At 42.7% G+C, this 16,306-nt stretch overlaps 1 protein-coding gene across 1 annotated transcript in view; it reads left to right on the plus strand.

The window, feature by feature from the left end:
• The window catches only part of LOC118736902 (putative transcription factor capicua), a gene marked incomplete in the record, with an annotated part of 182,437 nt that extends 167,008 nt beyond the window's left edge, over positions 1 to 15,429 (plus strand). Inside the window, 21 exon segments of the mRNA XM_036467030.1 lie at positions 3 to 1,353; positions 1,439 to 1,952; positions 2,155 to 2,295; positions 2,722 to 3,536; positions 3,624 to 3,827; positions 3,903 to 4,033; positions 5,205 to 6,170; positions 6,238 to 6,956; positions 7,177 to 7,692; positions 7,763 to 7,978; positions 8,110 to 8,365; positions 8,587 to 8,850; positions 9,997 to 12,122; positions 12,199 to 12,412; positions 12,481 to 12,705; positions 12,763 to 13,120; positions 13,210 to 13,374; positions 13,442 to 13,539; positions 13,631 to 13,815; positions 14,352 to 14,565; positions 14,643 to 15,429. Coding sequence (XP_036322923.1) covers positions 212 to 1,353; positions 1,439 to 1,952; positions 2,155 to 2,295; positions 2,722 to 3,536; positions 3,624 to 3,827; positions 3,903 to 4,033; positions 5,205 to 6,170; positions 6,238 to 6,956; positions 7,177 to 7,692; positions 7,763 to 7,978; positions 8,110 to 8,365; positions 8,587 to 8,850; positions 9,997 to 12,122; positions 12,199 to 12,412; positions 12,481 to 12,705; positions 12,763 to 13,120; positions 13,210 to 13,374; positions 13,442 to 13,539; positions 13,631 to 13,815; positions 14,352 to 14,565; positions 14,643 to 14,671 — 9,498 coding nt within the window.
• Between the last annotated feature and the right edge of the window lie 877 nt (positions 15,430 to 16,306).

Genomic DNA, 16,306 nt, shown 5'->3' on the forward strand with positions numbered 1-16,306 from the left:
AGATGTTGTGATTCATACTTTCCGGTAAATTCGTTTCCTGAATTCTCAGTCAAACTGGGACATTTTCTGCACCAAGCCAAAGGCACACGTTTTAGACACAGTCAAAGAGGCGTAATAGAAACAGTATCATCGCGACAGGCCCATAGAGCGGCGTGCCACACCCAATGTGGCTGCCAATGCTAGCTTCAATGCTGCGTGCAACACCTAGAAAATGGTCAAGGCGGTCACAACGCGCGCAACAGCAACGACGGCCGCGTTATACGTAGCAAATCAGCAACTACAACAAGAACAGCCAAGCGGCAAGAAATCATCTATTCTACACCAGGAGAATTTTTTTACACCACAGCGACAACAAAAACAACAACAACAACAAAATCACAGTGAGCAACGGGAGCAGCAGCACCTTGTTTTTGGTGCTGAGGAGCCGCCCGCCAAACGTGTTGCTGTTGCATCGCCAAGCAAAATGGTAATACCATCGACGACAGCAACAGCATCAGCAACAACAACAACAACAACAACAACTTCTTCAGCGTCCAGCACCGCTACGTCCGCCACAGCAACAGCCACTGCTGCAACTACGACAAATAACGGTAACACAAATGCTGCCGGTCAGCAACAGACACAACAACAGCAACAAAATGCTCTCTATCAACAACAACAACATCTGTCCGCTAGCCATAATAGCCAGCAAACGGCACCGCGACAGCACCCGAAGAAGCGGAAATTCGATCCAGCCGAGCTGGACCGGCAACAAGCCTCACCACAGCCGCCGCAGCCACCACAGCAGCAGCAGCAGCAGCAGCATCATAACGCTGGGCCTACATCGATGGCTTCGAGCTGTGCAACCACAACTTCATGGCATGATACGAATATGCTGTCAGCGATCAGGATCGCCAACGGAAGTGCTAATAACAACAACAACAACAACAACGGCAGCTCGCCACAGAGCATAAAGAACGGCAACGTTGAGGCCACATCGACGTCTATGCCATCTATTACAGCAGCAACAACAGCGAATATTAACGTAAGCAGTACTGGCAGCAACCGTGGGTGGGTCACAGCAGCAGCAACAACAACAACTACAGCGTGTGCTTCCGATGGCAATGCACCGCCCACGGAAATGGTCTACACAGCAATACGTTCCACGTCGCAACAACAGCATGCACCGGCAACACAATCAATGATTGTAAGCCCAGTGACAGCGACGACGTTTGGCGCGACAACAACGGTACCAGCGGGAGTTGTAGTTGGCGCTGGCGCCAACAGTGGCAGCAGTGGTGCGGCAGTTGTAACAGCGACCGGACGCGGCGCTAGCTTGCTGGAGAGCCCCGAGAAGCGCATCATTATAACAAGGTAAATTGAAGTAGCTAATTAGTCTGTCTGTCATACGTTTATACATATATAAATATGCTAAATTTTTTTGTTTTTTTCCAAACAGTACACAGCCATCGAGTACTTATAAGCTGCAGAATGTTATGAGTGTTAGCAATAGCAACGCCAACAATAACCGCACGCTGACACCCACAAGCAACGCGGCTTTGCAACAACAGCGTCTCGTCTACCACCATCATCTGCAACAACAACAACAACAACAGCCACACCAGCAACAGCCAATCGTTGCCTTGCAGCAGCAAACTTTAGCATCTAATTTAGATCTCAGCGAATGGTCGAATACTCGCGTATTGGCCAAATTGAATAATTTCTATGCATCGGGTATCATACGTCAAACGACTTCGCACAACGGCAATAGCGCTAACAACGCAGAAGCCACAGCCTCGTCGGCCTCCACATCCGCCTGCGGCTCGTCCAATAGTAGACCGCCATCGGCTGCTCCGCCAAATTCGATTTTGGTGGAATTCGATCCGCCGGAAAATTGTACACAACGCTTTACGGACGTGTTGGGCAGCGGGCGTTTCAATGTGATATTGGACGCGAGTCCACCATTAGCTGATGTAAGTCAAAGTGCAAACGCTCGCATATATCTACCACCACACATGGATTTGTTGGTGTCGCTGCAATTCGCTTGCAACATTGCAGTTGCGCCATCAAATCGAATTATATATAATATATTGGCAAGCCAAACCATTGACCTAATTAATCTGCTCTCTGCTCTACCAATTTTCTACTCTTTCCCTCCACCTCCCATTTTATTAGATTAACTTGGATACGCGGGTTTGTGTGCGCAGTCAAATCGAAGGCCGATCGGGTTACGTTTTTGTGGAGGGCGTCGTGACGGACATCAATACACACACAAAACAATTCACAGTGCAAATCAACACAGATTCTACGCCAATCGTAAGTTTCAAATTTCAATTGCTTTTTTGTTGCTAGCTTATGTGATTAGTATTAAAATTGAGGTAAAATTGATTAATTTGTATCCATTTTAAATACATACAGTCTTATGAATTGCACTTTGGGGCCTCGACGAAATAATGCCCAAACGTTAGTATCTAGGCAAGATAGTCAAACCCCGAAAGGATTTCGTTGAGGTCCTAAAATGACTCTTCCACAGTGGAATCTCTCGTTCGTTTTATTCGAAATATCACGCACCCTCTTCAAAAGAAGCAAAACCCAATAAAAAAATATAAATGGGTTGATTTTTTTTAATAAATCAATTTGTAGAATTTATCAGCAAATATTAAAAAAAGGAGGATTCGCGATACATATGTAATTTCAAATATTTAACAACTATATACACCCACTCCCTTTATTTCACTTCAGTTCAAAAAAGTTAAACGCGCTGATCTGCGCCTTCTACTTCCGCCTTGGTGGGATGAGTTGCGCGAACTTTCACCTTCGCCGCACCAACAGCAAACGCTTGCGGGCGGCGCTCACAAAACTGGCAGTGCACACTCAGCATTGCTGACGCCTCCACAACAACATCGCAGTGGTAGTGGCAGTGCCAGTGCCAGTGGCACGCCCGTGTCAGCACACAAAGGCAGCACCAGCGGCCATCATTCACAACTGACTTACGTGGCGATGCGTTACGATGGTAAATGTCCTGCACATCTGACACCCACCGGCGGCGCTCAGCAACTCACGCAGCATATGTCGCCGTTCAGTACTACCGCCGCGGCCCAACAACAGCATCATTTACAAAAACAAGAAGAGTATTATCGCACGACTGCCACCTCACCCTTCCAGACAGTCGGCGGTGGCAGCGGGCAACTGTTACTTTTGAATGCCAGCACATCAGGAGCCATCGGGAGCAAGCAAAATGGTAACGGCAGTCATGGTACATCATCGTTGCCCGAAATTGTTGTCTCCCAACAGCAGTCACAGATGAGTGGCGGCGCCAACAGCCATCAGCCGCACTCGCAGCACTCGCAGCAATCATCGGCCGCACACTCACAATCGCCATCGGATGATCTGCAGCGCCGACAAGCACGGCAGTACGATGAATTCGAGTCGGACGATGAATTGAAAGGTGTGCAAATTGATGACTACACGCTGGGCGATGGCGATCCCGAAAAATTATCGGCGGGTAGCAAACGCAGCAGTGTGCAGAGTCGTGGCAGCACATCAAGCACTCCAAGGTAGTGGCATGTTGCACAGCCACACACACTTCATATAATTAATTTCAATCAATATATTATATATATATATTCTTAATAAACGTGCAGATCTCAAGCAACTACACCGCATCGCTTCAAGAAGGGTGACATTGTACAATCGGAGTCTGGTGTACGCAAAAAATACAATGGCAAACAATGGCGTCGTCTATGCGGCATGTGCTCCAAGGAATCTCAGCGACGCGGCTTGTGTTCGCGCCATTTGAATCAGAAAGGCAGTGCTTTGCGTCCCAATGGCGCAAGCCGTTTTCCAAGGTGTGTGTGACTTTAGCAGTGCGTTTTTTTCTTTAATAATACCAAGCTTAATATATATATGCTTTGTTACAGTAGCGATGTGAATAGCCGTTCAAGCAGCAAAACACAAGCGGATGAAGACACTTCACGCGATTCGGAGACATCGCCGAATTATCGTGTGACAGGCCGCTCCGACCAGGAGGAAACTGATGTGGCTAATATTTTAGGTAAGCAAAAAATGTGTGAACCGGTGTAAATCTACCATAAGTATTGGGATTGGGGTAATTTTCTGTGCCTCGCCACAGAGATTCGAAACTTGCGCTAAGTCATTACAGAATAGTCACGCTGGGTAATATAGAGGTAGAGCTTTTAAAGAACTTCATTGGGGCCATGTACGCTGGCAATGGTATGACAGTTTGATAAAACTATTCAACTCCTTTCCAGAGGAGCAGCCTTTTGGTTCCTCTCAACTTCCCATTTCAGAAAATAAATCGACTAAATTTACCTTCCTATATTGAAAGTATCTAATCGTTTTGAAATTAAGCCAGGCAAACGTTCTGATCGATGACTGCCGTTGTCAAAGGCCTCAAATCAGACCAAGTTTTCCTGAGCCTACCGTAGATGACGCTTACCGTTAACAAAAATTACAACCAAAAAAATGTTTAAAAACCACCTGTTCTCCTGCAATGCTGTCACTGCAGCAATGTCATTCGCTGACGTAAAACATGAATTCTTCTTCTTTTGATCTTCAGTGTACTCGGAACACAGTGAGAAACACATATTGTACATAATGTTTCAATATTTCTCATAATTTTATCAACAACTGTTAAAATAGCAAATAGTTTCAAGTACCTGCACAATTTTCACATTTTCATTGTTGTCGTTAAGCACTCGAAAAGGTAAACCCGTCTCTGCAGGTAAATAGCAAATGTGCGAAAGAACAAAGCCATCAAAATGGAAATGTGTGAAGTGGTCATTGTAACGAGATCCAAAGATTGTCATTGTAGTCATGAGGATACAAAAACAACAAATAATGTGAAGAAGCCTTTAAGAAAAATATAGGCTGCGCTAAGCATTCGCTTTGAAAGCAACAACAGAAAATAAGTGGAAATCGGACGCGAAACATCTAAATTAGGCATAAGTTGTACTTTCCCACGTCTCGAATATTCTTTTATTTAGAAAAATTTTCTTAAACAGCTATGCAAATTGTTGTTGTTGTTGTCCCATGTGTGCAGTAACTTGATTGCTAAAAAAATGAATTTAAATATTTTTCTGCCTAAAGATGATTTAGCGAGCAGCTTATATCTGCAATGTTTAAGTAAATAATATATAAATAATGCCTATATTTGTTACCTCCATCGCCACATTAACGTCGCACTTTATTTCTCTTCCGCGCAGTGTCACTCAGCAGCTCTCGTTCGGCAACGCCATCCTACTCATCGCCTGTGAACCACGGCACCTCTCCAATGAATGTCACTCATTCACCAGTGCCAGTTGTCTCCAATCGCCAGAATTTTTTCACACCAATTGGCGGTGGGCCCGTTGCGACAGTGGATGCGCATACAGCTAAATGGAAAGCCGCAGCCAGTCCCATACAGTATGGTACAGTGGGTTATTCGCAAGTTATTCGCCCGGAATCGGTACGTGCTCAGGGCGCTGGTGCTGGACCACCACCACCACCACCACAAAAATCGCCCGTCTCCATGGTGGTGCATCATCAAACTGCAACACTGCCAAGCTCAGCAGCTGCAGGCGCGCATCTTCTCGGAGCAAATAGCAATGTACATCATTCCTCTCTGCAGCCAGCAGCGCATCATGCGCCGCCACCGCCACCTCTCGCGGCACATCAACAGCAACATCAGCAGCATTTACAACAACAGCCGACTATGGCGCATAGTCATATGCCATTGTCGCCCGCCGCGCCGCCTCCACCGCCACCAGTGGTAAGCAGCGCAGTAATTGCACCACCCCGACCACCAGCCTCAGTGGTCACTGGCGTTGGCCATGCCACAACCAGCGTCATACGGATCTCACCTGCAGCCGCCGCTGCTGCCGCCGCCGCCGCAGCTGCTGCCAACAATGGAGCTGCAGCCAATGGTGCTCGTGGAAGCAACACAGCACCAACACTGCCGCAGTCATTTCATCCCGTCATCGTTGATCCCACACAATTAGTGTCATTGCTGTCACCTGCAAGTGGAAACCCAGCGCTGCAGGCAGGGCAGCCCACATTGGTTTCGATTAGTAGTGGTTTGGGTGTGGGCGCCAATGGCTCGCTTTTGGCGGCCGCACACCAACAGCACATGCAACACCAACACCAAGCGCCGCAATCGGCAATGTCAAACGAAAAGACGCTTCCAAAAAACGGTTAGTTAACTACACCATTTTCTTGGTGTGTGAATATAACGTTTCTTTTTTTCCCTCCCTCATTTAGGATTTCCGCCGGGGTCGATATATCAATGGCAAACGCTGTTGCCCACCATCAGTCAGTCCCCCGTTAAAGCGACCAATTTTACCATAGCCGGCATCATACCGCCAACGGCGGAAACACCACCACCACCATCACAGCAGCATCAACAGCAACAACAACAATCAGCGCAGGGAATTAATCTGGTCAACCATCATGGCGCACACAACAATCAAAAGAGTCATAGCTTGAATGAGAGTCACAACCATATTGGCGAGTTGGACTCGCCTGAAAAACCTTTGAATTTCTCAACAAGCGATGCCGCCGCCATGTGTGGAAGTATGAGTGCGAGTGAGTTAAGAGCGCCAGGTGGCAGCGGGGGCAACAGCGGACTACAAGAAGATAACGACGATCAGTTAGACGATGATGTATTTGAGCCATCGCCACCAATGGCGCCTTCAGCTCATCCAAAACCGAAACATACGCGTTTTGCAATCAACAGCAGCAGCGACAATTACAGATATACCACCTCATTGGCAAATGAATGTGGTAATGATGTAATGGGAGAGCCAAAAGCGCCAATAACTGCTGCAAATAGTGGAACAGGCCATCACCAGACAGCGGCGAAACGTCGATCGCAATCACTCAGCGCATTGCAGCAACAGCAGCAGCAACAACAAGCGAAGTTAGCGGCGGGTAGCGGTGCAAGCGCCATTGACAAGGAGCCATTGAGTCCAGTGACAATAGTGAGTGTTGCCTTTATAGAACAAACTAACCAATACCCATTTAGACCGGTGCATTCGTTTTTTAGCCAGTTATTTATAACGAAAAAGGCTAAGATTTTGTGTAGTATATCTATAACTTTTTAAACACAAGGATTAGATATATTTACTTGATTTCGCGTAAATTTATAAAAATCGCATGAAAGATATGATTAATACTTTTTCGTCTCACCATCTTTCACAGACCAAAATTCGTCGGCCCATGAACGCTTTTATGATCTTCTCGAAAAAGCATCGTAAACTGGTTCACAAAAAGCACCCAAATCAAGATAACCGCACTGTTAGCAAAATTCTTGGTGAGTGGTGGTACGCGCTGAAGCCGGAGCAGAAAGCCAAGTACCATGAATTGGCAAGTTCCGTGAAGGATGCCCATTTCAAACTTCATCCAGAGTGGAAATGGTGCTCGAAAGATCGACGTAAGTCGTCTAGTTCTGGCAAAGGTGGAGCAAGTGGCGGGCCCCCAGGGAGCTGTGACGCCAAGCAGCGTAATGATTCGATGGATGGCACCGATGCATTGGGTATAGACTTGCCAATACATAGTCCTGGTTCTGCTGGTGCTTCTAGCAGCGTTGCGGCAGACTCTCAGGGTGACATCATCCCACTGACAATCGAAGAGACGCTTGGACACGTGAAAGAAGAAAAACCGCGAATCAAATCGGAAATATTTCCACCGGACGAAATGCAGTCTGATGATGAGCACGTGAGTGTGATTTAAGAGAAAATAAAGTGTTTGTTGTGTTATTTAACTTTAAATTTCTGTTTCGATAAAGATGCTGGTGGTTGACGAGCCAACCAATAATAATCTGGCAAGTAGCAACAACAATAGTGGATCTCAGCAGCAGGATGCTACCATGAAGCAAATAGATTTAAAGTGTCGCGAACGTGTCACTGACTCAGACGTGGAGGATGGCGTCTACGATTATAGGAAACCATCCACATTGGCGACAAAAAATGTGAAAAACAAAGGCACAAGCGAAAATGGGAAGGTTGGTTGGCAGTTCTGATGGATGCTTTTAATTAATCTTTCATTTGTTCTTCAATATATGTCGTGGAATGATTACTATTCAAATCAAATTAGATTATAAGATAGTTACACCTTTTTTTTTCATTTTTAAAGCACACAACTTTAGAGGAGACATGCATAAAAAACGAGAAACAAACACAAATGGACACTTTGGAACATTCAACAGCCAGCACATCTGGCAACAGTGCGACTAACACGGGCACTGACCGCGACATAACCTTGAAACCAAAGGCCATCAAGCCATATGCCTCGAGCATTGAGAGCAGCATACTAAGTCCTCAGCAACTGCCGATGTATTCGTACAACAGTCCGAAAAATCCAATCGGTGTAACACCATTCCAGCCAACAGGCGAGCGCAATAAATTATAAATGAAATACAACTTTGAAAAATGGTTGCAGACGTTGAAAAACCGGGGGGTTTCCGTAGCATGCGCTGCTTGAATTTTACACACCTCGCCAATTGCTGCAACCTTTTTCGATTGTATTCTTTTATAAATATGCAAATGCTAATAATAAAAGTAGCCTAGTTTTAGTTTATGACCCTGTTTTTCTACGTTCTACATATTTTAGGTGGCGCTTTTAAGACCATGCCAATAAGTCCGAAGAGCACAAAGATGGACGAACAACAGCCACATCAAATGCATATTAAGCAAGAGGATATCAAGCAAGAGCTCATATCTCCATATAAAGTGAATGGCAGTGGCGGCAGTGTAAATAGTGTATTCACATTCAATGTGCCAATTGGCGCGGCTGCTTGTTCAAATCAAAAACAACAACAGCAGCAGGCAGGACATCCGTTGCGCAGTCCAAACACCATGGAGAGTTGTAGAGGAGGTACGTATGGGCTGGGATTTTGATGTATGCATATATTCTTTTGCAATGCCATTATTTTAATTTCAAAATCCGTTTTTGTTTTTTTTTTTGGTTCCATTTATTTCCGTCCGCTCACATTTTATTTTATTTCGAAAATCTGAATGGGTATTAAGAGAGCGTTTAATTTTTTGATTATCGAATTTCGAAACATGAATAGAACTATATTGTTTACTGGGTAAGGTAGCTAAACTGAAAGCACAATTTCCAAACTTGTTTTCATTTACTCCAGTGGAACGCTTTCGAGAAACCTTTATAACCTTAAAAATGTTCCTGCTTATATTATCATATCGTCGTTTAAAGTACAAAACCGCGTAACTGACATTGGCTGCCAAAAATTGGATTTGCTCACACAAGCTCTTGGCTCAATTATTATCCATTCGTTCTGAAATATACTAGCCAGAAATGCGATTTCTTTATAAAAAAGAGAACCATTTTGAAATATGAGTATTTTTACCCTCTAGAAAATAATTTCTAAAACTTCACATACGCGGTTTTGCATTTTGCTGATACGCGGTTTTGCCCTTTAAACGACGATATGTAGGTGTGTTTAAGAAATTGTAAACGTTATATTTTATTGGATTTATCTATTTTATTTCAGTTGTTGCTATTGTGTTGAATTTTATTTTAAATATGTGCCCATTTACTTTAATATTATTATTTTTAATAATTTTTCTTAGATTTAATATTAATTGTATACTTTTTAGCGTTCTGTATTTGTAATAAAACTATTAATGATTAGAAATTATTTGACCTGGCCAAATTAATTGGCGGTCGAAGAATTATTAAATTTGCAACGATTGCCGCATCTAACCAATCATCCTTAACATGTTCATATGACAGAACATACGAGTACTTTTCATTTCAAAATTCATTCCAGTCTTTGTAAATTGATTGCCTCATTTCATTTACATTATTTTCGTTCGTTAGCACATAACATTTGATGTGTCTTCTCTCTATCATATCATTCTTTGCTATCGCTCTGTCTCTCTATTCTCTTCGCCGTGTTTCACAATTAACCATTGACCATGCCCACATGCGCATTGTTCGTTTACTAACATCATCGACATCATTCAATTTTGCATTTGCCGGCAAACGTATCCATCTTAGCCGCTAATGCCTCGGAACGCAATAGAGATTGCAAACAACAGCTCGTTTCTGAAGCCAGCATCGGCGACGATTACGAAGCTTACGAAACGGAAACCGATTTTGATGACATCGAATTCTATACAATACCCAAATTACGCTTAACCAGCACACCAACAACGCCGACCTGTAGCCAAACACCAACAGCAAAAACGTTTCGTTCCATTGTTGCTGTAAGCACAACAGAATCGCCAGTCGATCGTCCACCACCATTGAAGCGTCGCCAGTTCACAATTGTTCGTTCTCTGACACCACAGCAGCACACTTCGCCACATCGACAGTTAAAATATTTACATCAGCGTCGTGTAGAAACGCCGCCCACAGTGATTACACGCGTACCCACACCATTTGGCTGCAGTGAACCCCAATCGCCCAAACTGAGGCGACAGTCGTTGAATGCATCACCAGCGCTGCAGCTCGCCGCGGCAGCTGTGCCTAGTACGGCACAATTCGCCATCATACGCACACATCACCATCATCATCACACACATTCTCATTCGCTGAGTTCTACACCACCACCATTATTTTTTAACAAAGCGCCAAGAAATACAGCTACGACAGTCAATTCAAGCGCATCTCCACTCACTTTGCCGGCAACCTCAACATCAGTAACATGCGCATCCTCATCATCATTTTCCACATCAGCATCCTCATCATCAACGTCTTCATCCACATCCACATCCACTTCCACAACTGCCTCGGCCTCTTCTCAAACTGAGAAATTTAATGTTTTTTCATCTCATTGCTCCTCTAATATTAACCATAACAACAATAACATTGACGCGCCACAATTGTCGGCTATAACGAAATCGTCTACTCCAACGGCAACAACAACGATTATAAAAAAACTGATCACCTTTAAAAACGGTTATCTTCTGAACAATAACCACAACAATAACAATAACACCAACACCACTGACTATGAAAAAGATGTATCCAATAAGAATCAGTCGGCTGCCCGCTCCACCATTCTGTGCGATTCAATGCTGATGGACGCAGTCAAAGGCGCACAGCACACCGAAAGTGAAGTGGAGGGTTCCATTTTAGAGCCAGCTTGCAATACCGCGGCGACCACATACCAGCAATCTTCGACGCAACCATCTACAATGTTAGTCATCACCGATGGCCAGCGTTACGCCAGCGCAACCAGCGCTCAATTAGTACCACATAAACTGAAGAAATTGGTTGATGTCGGCAACGGCGGCGGCGGCAGCGGCAGCGGCGGTGCACCCACCTACACATACGTATTGGCCACCAATAGCGTCGGCGCTGGCGGCAACAAAGTATGCAACAACAATAGCAATCCCAAAGCCCTCAACATCAATTCGACGCCGAGCACGCCTATCGCACTGAAGCAGCAAAATAATGGCGCGGCCACACTGCGTCCATTATCGTTGATCAGCGTGAATTCGTGCAACAAGATCACACTTCCGGCGAATGCTCGCATACTCGCTGCAACTTCGTGCGCGCCCAATAGCAGCAGCCACGGCAGCCTTGTGTCCATGGGCACTGGCAACGCATTGACCACTGGCAATGGTGCAGGTACAGCGGTGCATTTTGGCAGTAATCCGCCGCCAATCGGCAGTACGTTGACGCTGTTAAGTGCTGCGCCATCACTCGCAGCAACAACAGTGCGCCCTACCGGCAGCAGTGGCAATAATGTCAGCAGTAACAACAATAACAACATCATTACCATTACTAACACCACTAATACCAGCAACAATAATAACAACATCAATAACATATTCACTTTCAGCAGCAACGACACAATAGCAACAACTAGCGTTAATGCCGCCGCCTTCAATGCTGGCAGCAAAAAGGCTGGCGTTGAAGGGAGTGGCGGCGGCAGTACATCGATTTTAATGTTTAACTCAAATGTAGCAACTGTTGTTAACTCCACAGCTGGTGCAACACCGTCATCTGTACCCTCGTCGCCTGCAGCAGTCATCAGCTCGGCTGCGGCTACTTGTTTTGCCACCACACCGGCTATGACGCCGACCCAAATACTTACGGCCACGAGCGGCGGTAACGTCGGAATTTCAACCGGGCAAAAGCAGATACTCTTCACGGTCAATAACATGTTGAATCAGGTAAAGAAGGCAATATTGACTATGCGGAAAGTACAACTTTCAACTTTTATTTTTAAACTTATTTTTTCACTTTCAGTACGCCATACTGCCAATGCAACAGCCCGATCCGCCAGTTAATGCTGGTAGCAACAATGGTGGCGGATGTGGCCCGATTAAACCCACTCCTATTTCGTATGCCAATTACAAGAAAAACAATGGTCAGGCGGCTTTTGGTGTAAATGCAAATGTCGGCGCCTGCAATACTGTGTCCAATGCAAACAACAACTCTATGTTGTTGCACAACTACATAGGTTTGTAGACATGAGTTGTGACTTTATATGCAAATAATTATGTGACAATTTTTTTTCTTTTTTTTTAGAACGCACACCAAAATCGCCCACTACCCCAAAATCCGCCTGCTCTTCTTCGACACTGGCCCTTAATCCGCCTGACTCGGCTGGCAAACGTAGCTCCGACGACAGTACTGCTTCAGCCATAGACCCAGATGAGGAGCAGACTGACATTGGTGGAAAACAACAGTTCATTTTGGCGCCAACCCCAGCACAATTAGGACGTGCAAAATGTCTTAGGCGCAAGAATTTGTGTACGTATTGGGTACCTCTAACTCGGACTAAATAATCAAAACTTTCTACTTTTACAGCTTCAAACAACCTCTCCAACGATAACAGCAATGCTAACTCCTTCTCAACTACGGCACTAATTGGCAACCACACTGGTAGTAATACTGCAAAGAAGTTAAACTCACCAATATTGGTGGACTCTTCATCGCCGATTATTGGCAATGTGAATATGGTTGTAAATTCGATAACATCGGCGTTGCCCACACCCACCTCGTCTACTACCACCCCCAACAGCGACGAACAAATGCCCACAACTCCATCGGCTGTCAATAGTAATAGCAGCTCCAGTAGTGTCAGCGGCATGGGCGGGATGCTGAATCCAAAATCGCCATTAAAGTCGGCATCGTCTACCAAAAAGAAAAACGATGACATGGATAAGTGAGTTCTTCTGCGAGTTGAACATGAATTCATTATAAAAATTATGAATTGTTATTATAATGGTATTTATTGTTGTGAACTATTTGCAGCGTATTGAAGCAAGTTGATTTCGAAAAGAAGTATCAAGCATTGCCACAATTTAAGCCCGAGGACTGTCTGTCGCCGAGCGCCATTGCTGTGCCATCATCGCCACGTGTCTACGGCACTAATTATCGTAAGAAGAATGCGCCGCAGCCTAGTGCACCGCCAAAAAAAGCGTAAGTGATAACCGCTGATGAAAATCATTGTTTTTTTTTTATATATATATAATCGTGTTTTTTCAACAGTCTGCGAAGATGAGTCATCCGTTGAAACGGCATCTGTGCCATCAACACCATCTCAACGTTTCTTCGGTCCCGATTTTAGTATTGAGCAGCTAAGTAAGTTAGAAAACATAATTTAATCAAATTTCTCAATTGTTATGTTTTGCTACTTTACTAAGAATAGTATTGTTATTTATTTCTCAAATAGATTTGGAGAACTCTGAAGAAACAGACCGTTCGCCACGGACGCCACAAACTCCCTTGCAAAGTGCCCGCTCTGATGCCAGCGAAAAAGGACATCGTAAAGTCTTGGAAATACGTCGAAATTATGTTTATCAGCTTTTCAGCGAACACGGCATGTTTCCATCGGCTCAAGCCACAATGGCCTTTCAGGTATGTATTAAGAATAAAAAATAATAAAAATAAATATTTAGACTTGCACATCTTACTAAGTGGCCGAGCTGCTCCTCCAATTTGCGTTGTGATTTTTTATGTCGTCATATAAATGGCGAGACCTGCAAATGAGCGCGCCTCCTCCGAATGGCGAAGTGGTTTTATGAGAAGCGTTTTATGACAAGTACACTCGGTCGACCACTTTTTTTGGAAAATAATTGCCGAATTAAAAGACCAAATTAGAACAGTTAGATGCAATTCTTGGCTATTAGGGCTTTGGAAAAAAAAACGAAGTAATTTTCCCAAAGTCTTCTAAACTGGTTCGTTCGATATAAATCTTTTAAATAATCGTATAAAACAAAAAATAAAATAAAAATTTTATGGAAGCGTTTACTTCTTATAGCTCACAAAATTTTTTTTAATTTGCATTTCTTCAATAATCACAACTATGCCGACACTTAGGAGGATGACAGTTTTTTACTAATTTTTTTTTTTATGTAGATACATATAACTAATATTTGCCTTTTCAATTGCAGAAAAAGCATATTGATGTTTTTCCACGAAAGCAAGATCTCCAGCTGAAAATACGCGAGGTGCGCCAAAAGTGCATGAGCCAGCCCGGTTTTACGCCACACTCAGCTGGTCCCATGACGCCATCCGGCGAAACGGGCATATCTACAACGTCTGCAACAGCTACAACAAGTATAAATGTATTAAATCTCAACACTGGTAGCAATGCCAACTGTGGAGGTAATACTTAATAAACATTAGAATGTTATTTTTTTTACAATAAACCGCCTATACTTTTTTATCATTTTACCATTTAGATGCACAATCGCAAGCAAGCAACGAATAGCAGCAAAATCGTATGTTACAAAAACTACAACAGCAGTGAGTACGATGAAGATTTCGATAGCGTCCAAGAGGCTTGTAAGCAAAAAGGTTTTAATAAAAAAAAAAAAAATATTTATTTTAACTATCAGTGACTAGCTAACTATATGCTTAGCAAAATAAAGTACAAGCCAAAGCACAAACTCAAGGTGCCATGACAAATCGCAATGCAGCCGATGTGTTTGCAGTCTTGAAACGGCGAATATGTGTTTTGCTGTTGATGATATTCATTAGCTATTAGCATATTAATTAAAAAAAAAATAAAAATTACGAAAACCATTGGATTGGCTAGCGCAAAAGTCTCGGTACTGCAAATTTCAGAAAGGCCCAAAAATTAACGTTTAGTCGGTCGTTAAATTGATTTTAGTTTTACAACCCATACATACAAGAAAACAAAAACCAATCACAGTGTTTGCCATAAGTTTGTAACTTGCTTATTTCCGCAAGAAGTGAAAATTACTCAACAACTAAAACCTATAAAAGGCAACTATGTTCAAGACTTCACAGAAATTAATACAGCAACCAATGAAAACACAATCGCAACTGTTAATTAAATAACTTATGGCGTATGATAAGAATTAAAGGCACTCCCCGTTGCGTAACCAGCAATACCAGCCAGCTACGCCAAGAACAAATGCCACCATAATGAACGCAAGAGCAAGCTCTAAAGAATATTTAGGCGATGAAGCCAAGATTCTGAAATCCAAAAACTCTGAAAATAAACAGACACAAAGTGAAGAACGCAGGAAATAAATAAAAGAAAACTTGCATACATACATACATACATGCATACGTATACAGCACATTAATAGAAATAAAATAAAAATATACATAACATAAAATAGATCCCAACTTATACATAAATAGCAACAGCAACAATACTGAAAATCATACAGGCATAGAAGTGTAAACCCTTATACAAGCTTATAACCAATAATAACCAATAAAATGGATTACAAAAAGTAAACTAGTTAAATAAGTAAAAGCAAAATGAAATGAAAAAAAATTGATAAATGCTTACAAACAAACAAATATAAATACACAAATGGAAAATATAAGAAATTCAGCATAGTTAATAAAATTAATAAATAACTGAGCAGACATTACAATTTAGTAGGCGAATGAAGTAAAACTTAAAGTTTAAATTAATATCTATGAATAAATGAAGCTAAGAAATGTCTTAAAGAAGGTAAATTGAAATAAAAATAAAACAAAAAAACGGCAATATAATAGGCATTCAATACCAGTTTATGCGTCAAAAAAAAGTACATGCATGCATACATATTATAATTCTACATGCACACATAGTAAAAATACTATTGCATGCACAGATTTTAATAGGCTCACACACACACATGTATAGACATATCTTCATTACATTGTTAATAGAGAGAACTCATTGTTTGAAACAAAAAGAAAAAAATGAGCCTGCTTTTCAATAATTTTCCCTCACCATGCGCAAAGTTTTTTTTTATTGAAATTTTAATCGAAGTTTTATTTAAAATCTTTTGAATTATATTTATGATTTTAACAGCATTTTAACCAAACACGAGCAAAAAATAAAATAAAAATATTTACTTATCTATTATATATATGTATG

The sequence above is a fragment of the Rhagoletis pomonella genome, unplaced genomic scaffold (assembly GCF_013731165.1).
Source record: "Rhagoletis pomonella isolate Grant_MI unplaced genomic scaffold, Rhpom_1.0 Rhpom_scaffold_00001, whole genome shotgun sequence".
Taxonomy (NCBI): domain Eukaryota; kingdom Metazoa; phylum Arthropoda; class Insecta; order Diptera; family Tephritidae; genus Rhagoletis; species Rhagoletis pomonella.